This window comes from Montipora foliosa, chromosome 11 (assembly GCF_036669935.1).
Source record: "Montipora foliosa isolate CH-2021 chromosome 11, ASM3666993v2, whole genome shotgun sequence".
NCBI classification, from domain to species: domain Eukaryota; kingdom Metazoa; phylum Cnidaria; class Anthozoa; order Scleractinia; family Acroporidae; genus Montipora; species Montipora foliosa.
The window spans coordinates 24,439,854-24,457,353 of NC_090879.1; the positions used below are offsets into that span (position 1 = coordinate 24,439,854).

The following is a 17,500-nucleotide window of genomic DNA, read 5'->3' on the forward strand; positions in this document are numbered from 1 at the left end:
AATAAAATAAGGAATGACCTAAAATGATCTAAAATGACCTACTCATTTTAGGTCATTTTAGATACTGTTGTACCTCATTTTAGGTCATTTTAAGTCATTCCTCATCTTAGCAACTACGCTGAAATCAAAGAACATGTACCTGCAAACTTATTAAGACATCCCAGACAACCAGTCTTTTGACATCCCCACAACATGTGACAGAAGTACTTGGAACAAATTGTACCTTAAAACAAAACAAAAAAATTACATATTTTCAAAGACTTCATAAATTATGACAGCATAAGTTCACTTGAAAAAGTGTTGTTGTTGTTGATAAATCAGTCCTAGAAAGTCACCATAGATTTAATTGGATAAATGTAAATGAGGTCTTGAAAAATGACCTTTAAGTTAGCCCAACTAAGAATTGAGTACCGTATTTATTCAAATGAGCACCTAACCTCGAATAAGCGTCCACTCCCAAGGTCCAAAAATTTAATAAGTGCCCAGGCAATTGTTAATTGAATAAATATGATACTTTTCCTTTACAAAGTCATGGTCTGGTAATTAGAGTAAAGCGACCAACGTTGACTGGATACAACTTTCTTACCTGCATGCTTAAAACAATTTACATATATAATAGTCAGCTTTACCCTGTAGGTCTAGAGTGCATCAATAAACTTTCTTTTGCAAGAAGAGGTCTCTGAAAGGTCTACAGACTGACCTATGATACATGTAGCAGGGAATAATATCTTTACAACTATGGAGAGATGAAATGCTTGTTTTAACGCTGACTTGGGATACATCAAGCTATGATATTAGTATGATAGTATCAACCATGAAACACAGAAAATATATGACACCTACCGATTTCTCTGTCGCTTAATTAAATTGTGACAGTATGACGCAGTTAAACTCATAGTGACCACCCCTAATATACTGAACAGGACAATGCTGGCACACACTGTCTAGATTTTAACTTAGCCTAAATTGCATTTAAATAGCCACATTTATGAGTTATAAAGGTTTGAATTGGGCCAAACTCCCATACGTGGGCTCACATCCCATCTGGTACTCCAAATTTTTCTGAGTTCCATTTGTGTGTCACATAATTGTGTCTTTAAGGCTTGGTTAGACTTGAGGATACTTGGATTTAAAAAAAACTGTACTAACCACTTTGATGGAGTTTCTTGCTGAATTGGGTAAAACCAAAGTATCGAAATGACAAGGTGAATTCATGAGTGGTCCAATGGTTTTGATCTATGCTGGTAACCAAGACTCGTGCCAGGCACAAACCTTTAAACATTGTTATTACAACATTATATATGATACATTTGAAATTCTTGGGTTGTCAAGGGCAGTATCTCCAAAGTCAACCCTGTTTTATAAGTAGGGCTAACGGCAAGAGTGGCATAATTAAGAGGCATGTAAAAAGTTTTTAAAAATTTCTATGCTAGTTATCTATTGCCTGATTGTTCTGACTCATTGCTGTGCACACCTTTCTTCCAAACTGTGAAGCTAAATGTTGTTTTTGTCTTTAATGATGACTTACATTTCTGTGGAGGGATATTCTCTAGAGGAGTTGTGCCAGACCAGGTCTTCGGCATGGGCTGGACGCAGCACTGGCATAATTCATGCTCTTGATCTGGTGTACATGTGTAATCTGGAGGCACTCTGCTACTTGCTGTACCTACTGGTAATACAAAGTCCTTCCGTGAGCAATAACTGAGTATTTTTCAGGAAAAATTATTAACCCTTTGACGACTAATTACCAGCCTAAACCGCCCAGATTTAGTATTTTACTCTGTCTAACCCCAGACAATTTTACTCGTCAATAGGGAACCCCCAGGAGTCAATGGGTTAAATGGCCTAGGGTCCTCTGAGAATAATAATTTATGATTATAGCAGAAAACAAAATCAATGCATAAGTTGCGGATTATTGTAGCTCAGAAACTTTGACCTCTATAATGAAATCTTAACCAAATACCTTACCAACCTTGGCCAAATCATAACCATGAACACCTTTCTAACCTCTGACCTGGGCCCTGTTTCTAAAAAGCCACAGAAACTTTTCAAGCCTGGAAAGTGATTTGTGAAACTCTGCTTATTATGAAATATGGATCTTTGAACATGTTTTCAAGACCTCAGAAAAAGAAACATTTTCCTTCTGAAGATACAAAGTGTTTAACATGTATAACTGATTAGAGTGTAATGTGAAGTGCTAGTTTTCTACCCCATATGAACCATGTGAGCGCTAGCCCTACTAATGGAAATGGGCCCACACAAGGACAGAAAAAAACTTTGACCAGGGTGGGAATTGAACCCACGACCTTCGGGTTAGATCACCGCTGCTCTACCGACTGAGCTACAAGGTCAGATGGGAGTAGGCCATGGGAACTGAAGATGTTAAAGTAAAGACAATGAACATGTACAAGTACAAGGAAGGGTTACGTTTTTGAAAATGTTGGCTGTATAGCACTTATATTTCAACAGACTTGACTGATTAGAGTGAAATGTGAAGTGATGTCAACCAAGATACCCCGAAAAGTTTCGGGACTTTCAAGAAATCCGCCCCTGGTCTGTTAAGTCATCTGTCTAATCAACTCCAATAAAAAAATTGCCAAGTACATACTTTGGAGTTAAGAGCAAAGAACTGTAAATGCTACAAAACTTAATTACCTTGTCAGAGCGTGTAAAGTGCAGGTTGCAGTTTGGAGGTTAGGGACGCAGGTCATTTCTTTACCATAACTGAAACAACCAAAACCTCTACAGAAAAACTAAAAAGGTAACCTTAAACATTATATAAATAAAGCATACTGTTTAGGCCGAATGTTAGCATTAGTAAAGGTTTGGGTTGGTTCAGCTATGGTGAAACAAAGATCTGCAACCTGCAGTTCACTCCCTCCATTACATTGTTGTGCAGTTCAGCTTAGCATGGCTTCCAATTGTGAGAGAAAAATTAGTGGTATTTATATTTACCTGGAAAACCCCCATCAAACCATAGACTCTCTTAAGTCTAATATATGCAGTGTGTCAAACTATGGATTTGAAATTACAGTGTGTACAAATGCTTTCAAAAAGACAAGAAATCAGAGAGATTTACAAAAGCTGTTGTCTCACATCAATGGCAGAAACTTCAATGTATTAATCTTATTTTTAAAAACTTATGAATAATTATTCATGAGTTGACAGCCTATCATTAATAGCACCTGCCAATAAAACGTCATGTGCATGGGCTTTAAACCAAATAAAACACTCCTCATTAGAATTTTTCATATATTAAAAAATAGTAATGAGGCCCGGCTTGTTTTTCGTGTATGCTAATATAATTATTCCTCTCACAATTTGAACCTTGTTTAGACTCCAGAGGGACACGCCTTTTTTGGAATGTCTATGAAGCCGTTCAACAAACTCGCACATCATGTTTTATTAAATCTAAAACCACTTGGTTTTGCCTCGTGGTTTTAAACCCGATAACACACTCCTGGTCATCTATTAAACAGTAAAAAAGAGTCTTTAATTATAGTCACCGTTTGACAAAATAAGACCACTTTGAGTAAAGGAAACTTCAGAAAATGGCTTTACAAATGTACCTTCACTCGCACTGGCAGCACTGGTTGCTGGAGAAAGAGAAGGAGTGATGTATCCAGGACACAACCTGCAGTTTGTGGGAATTGGCCTGGAATATTTAAAAAAATAGGGAAAAAAACTCTATTGACTCGGCATCTTGCTCTTAGAGGAACCTGAAAACGGGGACAAAAGGACATTTAAAATAATAGGCCATTTGCGAGTTGATATCTGCCTCCTCTTCAAAGCGAGTCTAAGTGCAAAGTTTTTGTCATGGCAATTAGTTCTACTCTATATATAAATGAAAACTAATTTTCATAAGAAAAACTTCGCACTTAGACTCATTTTGAAGAGGGAGCAGACATGAACTCGGAAAATGGCCTATTCCATCTTCCATTTCTAAACTTGAAACAGTTTTGCCTCTAAGTGCTTCCACAAATTTGTTGTATTTTTCCACTGAAATGTAATGAACAAAATAATTATATTTTGACAGTACACAAGTTTTTTTCTGTAATATTTTCAGCAGCCTTACAAGTACATAGTTTATGCATTAATTTTTTTTTGGCTTTCAAGAAAGGATTTACCTCAGCTAAGCTTGATTTCTACTTTCACTTGCAAATATTTCCAAGTTCACTTTTTATCCACAGGAACAGTACAATAATAATAAAATTCTATTTGGACGGGACTCCTGGCCTAATACATTTTGAGATTTACGAACTTACCTTGACGAGGCAAACCCAAAGAAACTCCCAAAAGAAGCAGGTTCTGCTATAGCTATAATTCTCGGACTTCTGAAAAAAAAAACCAATATGCATGTACTAATTAACAACAATGAAACTGCTACGTAAAAAGTTCCCAACTTTGAGTCTGGGATTTAGTAGAAGGATCACTTTTAAAAGAAGGCCTGACACTGCTTTTGACAGATCCCCCCCAAAAAAATGGACCATTCCACTTGACTTTCAACTGGGATTTCAGAAAAATTATTAAATTAATTAATGTTGCCTTAAAGGCAACAGCGAAGGTAGTCAAGTTCCTGTGTATCTGATCCATGGATCAGAGCTCAGACCAAGTGGCCAGTGGATATTTTCACATGGTGACTATTTTGAGTCCCGAGGGACAAAAAACTTTTGTTTTGCACCCTATGAACTTGCTACCAGTCACATCAACTAGAGGCTTGGGGTACAATCTCTGTTGTCTTTGACCAACATGGACACCGGGTGTCAAAGGTCCATTAGCTTCCTCAGTGCTTCAGGCTGGATGTTTTGTGCCGTGCACAGTCTATCTGGAGCCAATTCTGCTGATTTCTTTTAGTCACTTTATGACAACCCAAGAAACATTATCACCACTGTATAACAGAAAAAAAACAATCATATATATATATACGTTGAATCTTCGTCATCCTCAAGGTAATCACTGTCCTCATGACCTTCGTCGTCATCTTCGCTGTCATATTCAGAATCTTCATCATTATCAGCATCGTCATAATCATCTAATGAGGAGCCAAAAGAACTAGATCTTCTTCCACGTTTTGGTCTGAGCTGCATTTCCAAAAATTGAGAATAAATCAAAATAATATTTATAACTTTAGATGTTATTATTCTAAAAAACAATATCAGAAATCATTCGTTTGATATACATTGACATGTTATACTTCTCCCTAACACCTACCATTTCCTCAGTAATTTTATTCCTAGAATCCATTTCTTTCATTTCCTCATCTGATCGGCACCTTTCTAAAGCCAGTTGGAAAAGAAATTATCAAAATTTTTAATGTTTCTGATCAACATAATAATGATAATATCTGACCTGCTAATCTGACCTGCTAATCGCCCTTTCTCGCAGTCGGAGACTGAATTACTAAGCGCACAGCTCAACGATGTTCAATAATTGAACTGAATATCACAACAACATCAAAATGATAGAAGAATGAATAACCGTCTTATTAACTTGCCTGGGTGTTCTTTAAGGAAAGCCTCCACAAGATTGTTGACTATATGATTTTTGCTTATTCTTTTAACTCTTTTCCGACACTAAAAAAGCCAAGAAAGAACTACATGTAGTTAAAATTTTCATTCCACTCCCAGTGAAATACAATAAGCCACTATAAAAAATACCATAATACTCTTTGTTTGCTCTCGAAAACTTTGCATAAGCATTGTTTCCAGTTCTCTTTGGACCATTGTAAGTCCCAAGAGAAAAATAATACACATGTAAAACAATGCTTATGTTATTTTTGATAGTGGCTAATAGATTTACTGTATCTTTTAAAGCCCATCATGGTTGACCAATTTTTTGCTGGTCATATTCGACAATAATTAACCCACAAGCCCCTGGGACTGATACTTAATAGATTTTAAATTCTGTCTAAGAGCAGAGCTGCAAAATATTCTGGGGTGTTCTCTCATTTACAAAATAAATACCTATTGACTTAAACTGTTTCTCCTTGTCCATCTTTACTTACAACACAAGCAAGAAAACATACAGTAGAAGTTTCAAGTTGTATGGCATCCCCAAAACGTTCGGCCACTTCAACCAATACAACAATATTATTATGCAGTTAAATGCAGTTTAACAAAGTTAACAACAGAGAGTGGTAGTGGTATGGGCTGGTCAATCATCAAAGAGCAGTCAGCGGTGTTTGACACAGCCACATGCTCATTCAGTCCCTTAAACACATGGAAATTGAACGGCCATTTTTCCAGCCACTTTGTGCAGTGCTTGTCCAGTTGGCCTTTTGCTTCTCCCCCCCCCCCCCCCTCCCTACTTCCACTGTTTATCAGTGTGACGGTTCCCTGGATGCCTGGCATATGATCTCATGGTGGGGTTGTGGGAATTGCTGGCCATGGGAGCATTACTTGGTCGAGGGGCTGTGGTTGGCTGGCCTCCAGTGGAAGCCTCTGAACATATCCCAGGCACCCTACCTCCATTTAGCCATGCAGTTGTTATTATTAAGTATTATTATTATTATTATCATTATTATTATTATTATTATTATTATTATTGTAATCACTATTATTACTCATTAGAGCGTGTTTCAATCGAGTGTCGTAAAACCAAAACCAAAGTAGATTAATTGTTTATTAAAAACTCCAGGATCAACAACTCTTCCACTAAAGCATTGATTTCTGCCTTGGTCAATTCCGGTCCAAAACGCCTTTTGTTGGCCATTTTTTCTCACAGCTGTAAAAACGTTTTCAGCTCACTTTATTGCTGACGCGTTCCTCGACCATAATTATTAGGTACAGCAGGTATATGAACTAATACCCTGTGTCCAGCAAGCTAATGCAAATGCTGGAAATCTGATATCCGTGGTTCATTTTTTTTGGGTATATCCATGTAGAAAATGCACAATAAACAATGAGACTCACTGACAAGGTGCAGTATGACTTACACTGGGACAATCACTGGAGCGATCCATCCATTGTGAATAACACGCTGCACAAAATGAGTGAATACATGGCTGAAGACTAAGAAAAAAATTCTTTGATTTGATACTGGTGGTAAAGATGCAGCAATGTTCAATTCAAATAAATTAGAGACAGAATACTTAAGTGACCAAGTGGTTTTGGAGCCAATGTTCACAGGAAAGTATTATGCAATTGTGCAATAATGCTTTGTCTCAGGGTTTTGCCAAAGTGTGCAACCGAAAAAAAACTTACATACATGTCTGTAAGGTGGGTCTATACCCTGGGGGGAGGAGGCGACTCATATATGAAAGGTGTGGGGAAGCTTGTCATCTCACATAGGGGTGTAAGGGTCAGATTTTTGTCTCAATTAGGGTGTTTTGGGCAAAAACACCATCATGTAGCTGTGAAGGTCTCGTTTAGGGTTGTACACAAAGAAATATAAAAATATAATTTCATAAGTTGTAAATGTGGTCTCTTTAAGGTATTAAAAAAGCCTGGGCCATGCCCAGATTGGCCTCCATTAGGGGTTTAAATTAATTCAAAATTTCCCATGAGCATCCCCACCCTTGATATGCAAAGTCCCCCCCACCCAGGGATCTAAACTACAAGTCTCATCTCACAGGTCAAGACTAGAACTCTCTGACAAAGCTACTGATGAACATTTAAGTCAATAGTTTCCCCTAGACTTGAAACAACTCTTTTCTAGAGTTATTACGGCGGGGAGACACTCTTGGTGTTGTTTATTTATCTGTCACCCGTGACCTGTGTTTTAGACTCGCCAGCTTATAGAAGTTTCTCATTTAATTTAGGAGCCACATATTTCCGGTAACCCACTAATCCCAGAGAGGTTTTACTCTGTCTAATGCCAGACAATTTTACTTGTCAACTGAAAGTGTCCTAGAGTGTTTGAGGAGTAGTGGGTTAAGCCGTCATTTATTTACTCCAGCTATAACACACATAATTATATTCATCAAATAGTATATGCATGCTATAAATGGTCAATTTAGAAGCATAGCCCACTAAAAATAATATTTAACTGTTTTTCATCTCTGATTTATGGCCTTATACAATAAATAATTTATTGCAGTTCAATTATTGAACTATACAAAAATCTATGAAGGGGTAGTTTCTAAAGAAACTGTGGTGCTGCGTCGGTGGGGAAGTAGTATACAAAAATTTGGTTTTATCAACAGAGTTGATAATGTAAATTGGCCACCGTACAGAGATTCTAAAAGCTGACGTTTCGAACGTTAGCCCTTCGTCAGAGCGAATCGAGGGATTATGGGTTACGTGTAGTTTTTATAGTAGAGTAGGAGCTACGCTATTGGTGGTAACATGGCAACGTGAAAAATAGGAATATATTAGTTAAATGAAAAGCGTTCGTTAATACCGTGAGGATTAAGGGTGCCGATTTGAAAGATGAATTTTTGTTCCAGATTCTTGCGGCTTTCCGTCGTACCTAGATGTAGGGAAAGGCCGCAGATAGCCATGTGTTTTTTGGAGTGGTTAGGCAGATTGAAATGGCGAGCGACTGGCTTGGATGCATCCTTGTCATTCTTCTCAACATCGCGAAGGTGTTCGCGGAATCGGTCACCTAGTCGTCTACCTGTCTCACCAATGTATAATTTATTGCATAACGTGCAGGTTATGCAATAAATGACATTTGTGGAGGTACATGTGAAACGATCGGTGATCTTAACAGATCGCTTAGGTCCCGATATCTTGCTAGTGTTAACAATGAAAAGACAAGTTTTGCATCGTGAGCGCGCGCATTTGAAAGTGCCGGGTTGCTCGTTAGTTTTGAGCGCGCTTCTAACTAAAAAGTTGCCTACGTTTTTGTCGCGTTTGAATGAAATAAGTGGAGGTTGCGAAAAGATTCTACCAGTCTCGGGATCATTTTGGAGTAATTTAAAATTACTAAGAATGATGCTTTTGACTGCGTGATTATGAGGATGGAAAGTGAGGGTGAATGGAATTCTGTCATTCTTATCTTTTTGTGACGTTTGTAGCGATGACTGTCGATCAAATTGTTGGGCGCGATGATGGCCCGCTTTGACCACAGAGACAGGATAGCCACGTTTTTCGAAGAACTGGCACATCTCCTCTGATTTGCTGGAAAAATCGGAGTCATCACTACATAGACGTCGAAGTCTAAGAAATTGAGAATAAGGGATGGAGTTCTTGACATGTGATGGATGTGACGATGAATACAACAAATAACTGTGTGAATCAGTAGGTTTGTAGTGCACACTAGTACATAGCACGTTGCCTCTAATAGAAACGTTGATATCTAGAAAAGCCAATGAAGTTTCCGAAATTTCCCAGGTATATTTAAGAGCCGGATGAAAAGAGTTGACGGAGGTTATAAATTGATCGAGTTCTTCTCTGCTGGATGAAATAGCGCCGATGCAGTCGTCGATGTAACGGCCGTAGAGTTCAGGTTTGGGGCCGTTGTACTGACTAAAAAATTGGTGTTCAACATATCCTACAAAAAGATTGGCATAGCTAGGTCCCATTCTTGTGCCCATCGCTACACCATTAATTTGTTTGTAATAGTTGCCGGCGAATGAAAAACAATTAAGCGTTAAAACTAGTTCGGCAAGGCGGAGGAGCGTTTCCGAGCTAGGTTCTTTGACAGTGCGTTGATCGAAAAAGAGTGTAAGTGCTTGAAGACCTTCGCTATTAGGAATGACTGTGTATAGAGATGTAATGTCCATGGTGAAAATAAGTTTGTCTTGGCCGGAGAAATTGAAATCGCGGAAAATTTGTAGTGCGTGTGTACTGTCTTTAATGTATGATGGCAAAGATTTGACGATAGGCGTCATAATCCTGTCTAAGTAGCTAGAAACGAGTTCGGTGGGGCAACTACAGGCAGAAACGATAGGGTGACCTGGGTTGTTGGGTTTGTGAATTTTAGGCAAGAAGTAAATGCACGAAGTTCTAGGGGTGTTGATGATGAGATTAGTGGCAGTGTCCGGTAATTCCTGATTAACTATAAGATTTTGAATGGTGTCTTTGACAAGTTTTTGATTGTTGGAAATGAGATCTTTAGGGATTTTGGCATAAAACGAGGTATCCGAAAGTTGCCGCAAAGCTTCTTTTTGGTAAAGGTCGGACCGCCAAACAACTACCGCGCCGCCTTTGTCGGCCGATTTGACAACTATGTCATTGCGTTTACTAAGATTTTTAAGCGCCGCCCACTCTTCCGAGGAAAGGTTGGAAAATTTAGTGTTGCGATTGAATTTAAGTTTGTGAATGTTGTGACGGCATTTTCTTAGTAAACGCAACGACATAGTTGTCAAATCGGCCGACAAAGGCGGCGCGGTAGTTGTTTGGCGGGCCGACCTTTACCAAAAAGAAGCTTTGCGGCAACTTTCGGATACCTCGTTTTATGCCAAAATCCCTAAAGATCTCACTTCCAACAATCAAAAACTTGTCAAAGACACCATTCAAAATCTTATAGTTAATCAGGAATTACCGGACACTGCCACTAATCTCATCATCAACACCCCTAGAACTTCGTGCATTTACTTCTTGCCTAAAATTCACAAACCCAACAACCCAGGTCACCCTATCGTTTCTGCCTGTAGTTGCCCCACCGAACTCGTTTCTAGCTACTTAGACAGGATTATGACGCCTATCGTCAAATCTTTGCCATCATACATTAAAGACAGTACACACGCACTACAAATTTTCCGCGATTTCAATTTCTCCGGCCAAGACAAACTTATTTTCACCATGGACATTACATCTCTATACACAGTCATTCCTAATAGCGAAGGTCTTCAAGCACTTACACTCTTTTTCGATCAACGCACTGTCAAAGAACCTAGCTCGGAAACGCTCCTCCGCCTTGCCGAACTAGTTTTAACGCTTAATTGTTTTTCATTCGCCGGCAACTATTACAAACAAATTAATGGTGTAGCGATGGGCACAAGAATGGGACCTAGCTATGCCAATCTTTTTGTAGGATATGTTGAACACCAATTTTTTAGTCAGTACAACGGCCCCAAACCTGAACTCTACGGCCGTTACATCGACGACTGCATCGGCGCTATTTCATCCAGCAGAGAAGAACTCGATCAATTTATAACCTCCGTCAACTCTTTTCATCCGGCTCTTAAATATACCTGGGAAATTTCGGAAACTTCATTGGCTTTTCTAGATATCAACGTTTCTATTAGAGGCAACGTGCTATGTACTAGTGTGCACTACAAACCTACTGATTCACACAGTTATTTGTTGTATTCATCGTCACATCCATCACATGTCAAGAACTCCATCCCTTATTCTCAATTTCTTAGACTTCGACGTCTATGTAGTGATGACTCCGATTTTTCCAGCAAATCAGAGGAGATGTGCCAGTTCTTCGAAAAACGTGGCTATCCTGTCTCTGTGGTCAAAGCGGGCCATCATCGCGCCCAACAATTTGATCGACAGTCATCGCTACAAACGTCACAAAAAGATAAGAATGACAGAATTCCATTCACCCTCACTTTCCATCCTCATAATCACGCAGTCAAAAGCATCATTCTTAGTAATTTTAAATTACTCCAAAATGATCCCGAGACTGGTAGAATCTTTTCGCAACCTCCACTTATTTCATTCAAACGCGACAAAAACGTAGGCAACTTTTTAGTTAGAAGCGCGCTCAAAACTAACGAGCAACCCGGCACTTTCAAATGCGCGCGCTCACGATGCAAAACTTGTCTTTTCATTGTTAACACTAGCAAGATATCGGGACCTAAGCGATCTGTTAAGATCACCGATCGTTTCACATGTACCTCCACAAATGTCATTTATTGCATAACCTGCACGTTATGCAATAAATTATACATTGGTGAGACAGGTAGACGACTAGGTGACCGATTCCGCGAACACCTTCGCGATGTTGAGAAGAATGACAAGGATGCATCCAAGCCAGTCGCTCGCCATTTCAATCTGCCTAACCACTCCAAAAAACACATGGCTATCTGCGGCCTTTCCCTACATCTAGGTACGACGGAAAGCCGCAAGAATCTGGAACAAAAATTCATCTTTCAAATCGGCACCCTTAATCCTCACGGTATTAACGAACGCTTTTCATTTAACTAATATATTCCTATTTTTCACGTTGCCATGTTACCACCAATAGCGTAGCTCCTACTCTACTATAAAAACTACACGTAACCCATAATCCATCGATTCGCTCTGACGAAGGGCTAACGCTCGAAACGTCAGCTTTTAGAATCTCTGTACGGTGGCCAATTTACATTATCAACTCCGTTGATAAAACCAAATTTTTGTATACAAAAATCTAGTCTAATAAAATTAATTGTTAAACCTACCTCACACAATCATGAAAGATATCCTTAAAAAAATAATTAAAAGAATGGTTATTGTCAAAATTAATACTTATTTTATGATAATTATAGTGAACATTAATAATTCTGATGACCAACTGGAACTCGGAAAGTTTTGAATCTCAAATAGGGTTTTAACCCACAATCCTCCAAGCTCTATGGTAGCGGGATGTTATAATCACTGTCGCAGAATTATTGAAGAAACTCTCAGAGGTTACGAAGGGTTATCTGTGGGCATAGTCTCCAATGACCATGTTATTCATTATTTTTTTCAAATTCCATAATACATCTTGTTTACCACCCAAAATTTTGCATAATCCTTGTCTGTAATTTCTCCTGGAACATGAAGATATCCCAAGAGAAATCAAAAACAATGCCTATACAAATTTTTTTGGGAGTAAACAAGGTGTATTATGGGATTTGAGAAATTAGAGAATTAGATTATCCAGATAGAGTGTGAAGGATAGTAGGTTCAATTCCCACTTTGGGCCATCACTTATTTATTATAAAGATGATCTCCAACCCTTTCCCCTCACAAACCTACGGGTACTTTTGCATTTTACTTTGTTTAATGTCAAACATTTTTACTTGTCAATGGGGAACCTCCCTCATCATCATCATCACATCTTTCTTTACCCTCAGATTTTAGAGTAGCTTGGTGTAGCTAATATCTCTGTAGATTAACCCTTCCCAACCATGATAATTTATACCACAGAGGACAACCACAACAACGGGAACTCCATGCAGGGGTTTCATGAGAAGCTGGTCACCGACATTACACCGCCGTCTGTTTGTCAGAAATATGCCTCTCACTGCCGGCTAATCGGCCTTGATTTTCACTCGAGCCCTTGTAAAACACAACAGTGACTGCCGCTTACATTGATTAGCTCAGTCATTTACTTTAAAAGTTATCAAAACCCATGCCATGAGCTGCTCTTTGCAAATACTCTGTGGACTCTTTTATGTGCTACAAGATTATGAACATTTAAGGGTTGTAAGACGGAGCCTATGGGGACTCCCTGTGGGGCTTATAATGGATCATTATTGACCCATTAAGGGTTTATAATCTATACAGTTGTCATCATAATAGACAAATTCCATCCACTTTGATATGGGCTCTCAATTTTCCCTTCTTCACTTGCTATCATTCTTGACTGCTGGATAACACTTTCTTCAGAATGAACAATTTTTCCAGTCATACAATGTACATTGTACCAAGTCTCAGCATAGTAAAATAAACAAATCTTATTTATCATTGTTACCTGACAGATACTGCAAAGCAAAGTATCTGCAATAGAGTTATGAGCCACCATTTTTGGTTCCTTTTCAACTAAAGTCCCTCTTTCTTCTTCATGCCTCTTTTTTGTAGCTGGCCCTTCATCTGTATCACCAGTCTAACCAAACAATAACAAATACTCAGGATAAATTGTTGCTAAAATCTCATTCATTTCCCAGCAAAAGATGTACCATGAGCTCTAAATGTACCTGCTAATAAACTGGGGAGGTTAAAATGCATTCACATCTACTTGATGCTGAGTGACAAATGAGTGCTTCTTTGCAGGGTCTGCCATTTACTAAAATTAATTACCATTTATCATTTTTTTGGATGAAATAGGTGGAGCAAATTTTAAAAAAATTGACAAAGCTAAAGATCTGAGCTAACAAATCTAGGGAACAACTTCCAAAAATGTACAAGACCTAATGGTACTGGCTCCGGCTACAGTATAGATTCCTTCAGATTCCCTAAACTGATACTTACTTGCAAGTGACTGAGGTGTTTAGAATATTACAAGTATATAGCTGGAACAGAAAGAGTGTTTAGCCCTAAATTAAAGGCATTTAGCTCATGCCTCTTACATCTTTTTTCAGGCGCTAGCCACTTACATGTACATGTAATTGAATGCTCAATGACAGTACAATAGCCCTTTTCACAGTTAGTTTTTCTTATTTGCATTACAATGTAATCTAACACGGATGCGAGGCAATTTCGGGTTAAAACTACAAAATAGCCCGAAATTGCCTCACATACGTGCTAGATTATATTGTAATGCAAATGAGAAAAACTAACCGTGAAAAGAGCTATTAAAGCACATTCCATTCTTTATTTATCAATTCATGTGCATGAAAAGCGTACCTCACTATGTGGTCTTTTTGAAGAGACATTATCCTCATCTTCAGAGACCTCCTCCTCTAAAAACAATTTGTTGTAATATAATACCTCAGTTAACTGAAACATCCATTTTTTAACGAAATTTATAAAATAATTAGGATAGTATGTGGACTCTCATTTGTCAATAGCTGTGTTTAGATGACAGTACGGAAACACGGCTGTGACATCACACAAATTTTGATTGGTTACATAACATGTATGTATTGTCACACATGCATTTTGATTGGTTGGTAGGAAACATGAGCGTGTGTCAAGAAAATCTGTTTCAATCAAGAAGTAAGAAAACCAGCATTTTCCTTCATTTGTTGAATTATCTTTGAGAAATATTTTATACAAGCAATAATGGACTTTTTCGGTGTTTCCATAGCCTCATCTCACCTTACGAAGGGGAGATGGGAGAATTTGAGACAGTTATGCAAACCCGAGATGCAGTGGAGGGTTTGCATAACTGTCGAAAACTCCCCCGAGTCATCATCTAAGTGTATAAATCTAGGTTAAGTCACAAATAACATCATACCTGTATCAATGACATACTCTTGAGTGTTTTCTAGAAGTGATTGGTCTTCCTTTGGGAAAGTCAAATTGTGAAACACAAACGCAATATCTGACAAAAAGAAGTATAAAATACCATTTTTTGTTTTGTTTCTCACTGTTGTAAATAACTTTTACTTTTTGTACAAAATAATGACTTACACTATACCTGTGTAGCTTTTCAATAGAGCTAATTATTAAAACAAAAATTTGACACAGTTTCAGCTCAACTCAACATCATGTTCGGATTCACTGTGTTGGCTCTTTTCCCCCGAAATTCCACTTAATTCCTCCTCAAGGCTCAGCTCGATTGACCAGCTGTTTTGTGCGCCCGCGCTCCTTCACGCACACCATGGCCAATTGTATTTTCCACCAATCAGAAAGTTGCCTGCCTGCCAAGTACAAAATACAATTGCGACAGGTGCTACATCACGGACAAACGATGCTGACCAGTGAGCCAGCCGTTCATAATATTTGGGAGTTGGATGTTAACCGCATTCGCAAAATGGCTGGTACTCGAGCCTACCTTTGATAGTACCAATATAATGTCAGTACTACTTCAGTCCTTTAAAGGGGAATGTCCTGACACTAGATACAAGTTATTGATAAAAACCTCAGTCTTCACACACCACCAACAATGATCAACATACAGCTGTACTGTACCACTTTCGGGGTGATCCTTCCGATGAACAATTTGTACGTGATCCTTGTGGTTTAGTTGAATTTTCTGTTTGCAATTAAAAAACACAAAAACTCAACAGTGACTTAAATATAATTAAATATAATTTAACTCAGTTAACGACTGAGAGCTCGTATTCTCCGTGCTTGGCATAGCATTGGCATTTATGGGTGTATGGCATCATGGTCTGCTGGTAGGCCATTAGAGTTCTAGCATTCCCCCTTGTGGCGTTACTGTTTTGGGTGTGATTGCAGGGCATTCTCGCAATCTCAGGGTCAGTGGTAGTCTATGGCGGTTCATGCATACGTCACTGCACATGCTCGTAGTTTTACCCCTGCTCAGCGTATGGGGTGTTTCACATAGCTTGCTTTTCTAATATCCTCACCCTCCTCCATCTGCCTTCTTTTGTAGTATTATCCATTATATACGCAGTAGGTTCTCCACTGCTCTTCCAGTTCAGTGTAACGGGTGCCAGGGCTGAGGCTGGAGCTGGGTTGCAGATTGGGGCAAGCTCTTAGGTATTCTACCTACTTGGTTTTGGGGTCAGCGGTTCCAGCAAAAAAAGGGGGGGCATAGTTTTTGAGTGGATGTAGGGGTTGTTAACCCATTGACTCCTACACTGCCCCTCCCTCCCCCTCCCCCCCCCCCCCCCATTGACAAGTAAACTTGTCTAGCATTAGAGAGAATAAACATATAATATTTGGTCTCACTTGGGTTAAGGAGAGGTGAAAGATCTCCCACTAAGAGAAGAAGGGCTGGAAGTCAGAAGTGGTGGGGGCTGTGGACAGTATTGCAATTGACTATAATATCAACATGACGAATATAGCGAAGACATTGTTGATATCACCTAAAGTCATTAATGTGTCAACCAGAGCCTCGTTGGCTGTCGGCACAAAGCTGTATTTTCCACTGGCTGAGGAACGAAAGAAGTGGAAAATGTTGTCTCGTACACCCCTGGGGTCTGACCTGAGGGACTTTGAGTCACGTGTTCAGTGCTTTCATTAGTAACTTTTTTGCCGTCACCATTGGGTCACCATTCGGGGTGGGGGGGGGGGGCAGTTTCCACCCAACAATCGACTGATTAGGGAACTTCACAGTATCACAGTATATTCTTTATTGAGTTTGTACTCAGTTTGACTATTGTATTCCATCATGCTAGGTTATGTTTGGTTGTCAAATAAAAAAGTCAGTTGGTGGTGGTCAGCTCCCAGAGTTGTGTGAGAAGGATCTTTTGTCCCTGTGGTTGGCTCTTTTGAACAACAAAGTCAATGTTTGTAAACCGGTCAGTGTAAAACGCAGACTGCAGACTGCAGACTGCAGACCAGGGGTAAAATGCAGACTGAAGTTATAACATAACTGTTGAAAAAGCCCAAACCCCTTAGAAATGCTAACCTTAGGCTTAATTAGGCCTAAAACAATATTTAGGCTTAACTGTTACCATTTCTAATGGGTTTGGGCTTTTTCAACAGTTAAATTATAACCTCAGTCTGCAGTCTGCGTTTTACACTGACAGATATCTTCCAGATCCCTAATCGACATAATCAATTCAGGTTCTCTCTCACCTCCTTCTTTGTAACCTTCTTTCCATTTAACAGAGATCCATTTGTACTAGGAATAAAAGACAACAAATTGCTGTTCATTTACACAGATATTAACACAGAAACGGCTTTCAAACCGAGAGATATTTATATCATGAACAATGCACACGATGCCTGAAGGAAAAGATTCAAGGAAATTTGCTTTTACCTGAAATCCTCCAGCCACACTTTACCATCTGAATCCCTGGAAAGGTTACAATGATGGCTGGACACAAATTTGCTGCCAGCAA

The 17,500-nt window shown here is 39.0% G+C and overlaps 1 protein-coding gene across 3 annotated transcripts in view; it reads right to left on the reverse strand.

Annotated features, from left to right (window-relative positions):
- LOC137976086 (E3 ubiquitin-protein ligase CHFR-like) overlaps window positions 1-17,500 on the reverse strand; it is a 22,195-nt gene that overhangs the window by 4,430 nt on the left and 265 nt on the right. The window contains exons 2-16 of one of the 3 annotated variants that reach the window (XM_068823353.1): window positions 17,419-17,500; window positions 17,235-17,280; window positions 15,657-15,720; window positions 14,980-15,066; window positions 14,427-14,482; window positions 13,555-13,686; window positions 12,278-12,300; window positions 6,935-7,010; window positions 5,495-5,573; window positions 5,212-5,276; window positions 4,927-5,081; window positions 4,266-4,334; window positions 3,570-3,655; window positions 1,529-1,669; window positions 140-223 (exon numbers count right to left, since the gene is read on the reverse strand). The exon at window positions 17,419-17,500 is cut by the window's right edge and continues 15 nt beyond it. In XM_068823353.1, coding sequence (XP_068679454.1) covers window positions 140-223; window positions 1,529-1,669; window positions 3,570-3,655; window positions 4,266-4,334; window positions 4,927-5,081; window positions 5,212-5,276; window positions 5,495-5,573; window positions 6,935-7,010; window positions 12,278-12,300; window positions 13,555-13,686; window positions 14,427-14,482; window positions 14,980-15,066; window positions 15,657-15,720; window positions 17,235-17,280; window positions 17,419-17,500 — 1,245 coding nt within the window. The remainder of the gene's footprint in view (window positions 1-139; window positions 224-1,528; window positions 1,670-3,569; window positions 3,656-4,265; window positions 4,335-4,926; window positions 5,082-5,211; window positions 5,277-5,494; window positions 5,574-6,934; window positions 7,011-12,277; window positions 12,301-13,554; window positions 13,687-14,426; window positions 14,483-14,979; window positions 15,067-15,656; window positions 15,721-17,234; window positions 17,281-17,418) is intronic. The other 2 variants (XM_068823355.1, XM_068823354.1) reach the window with 2 other exon arrangements.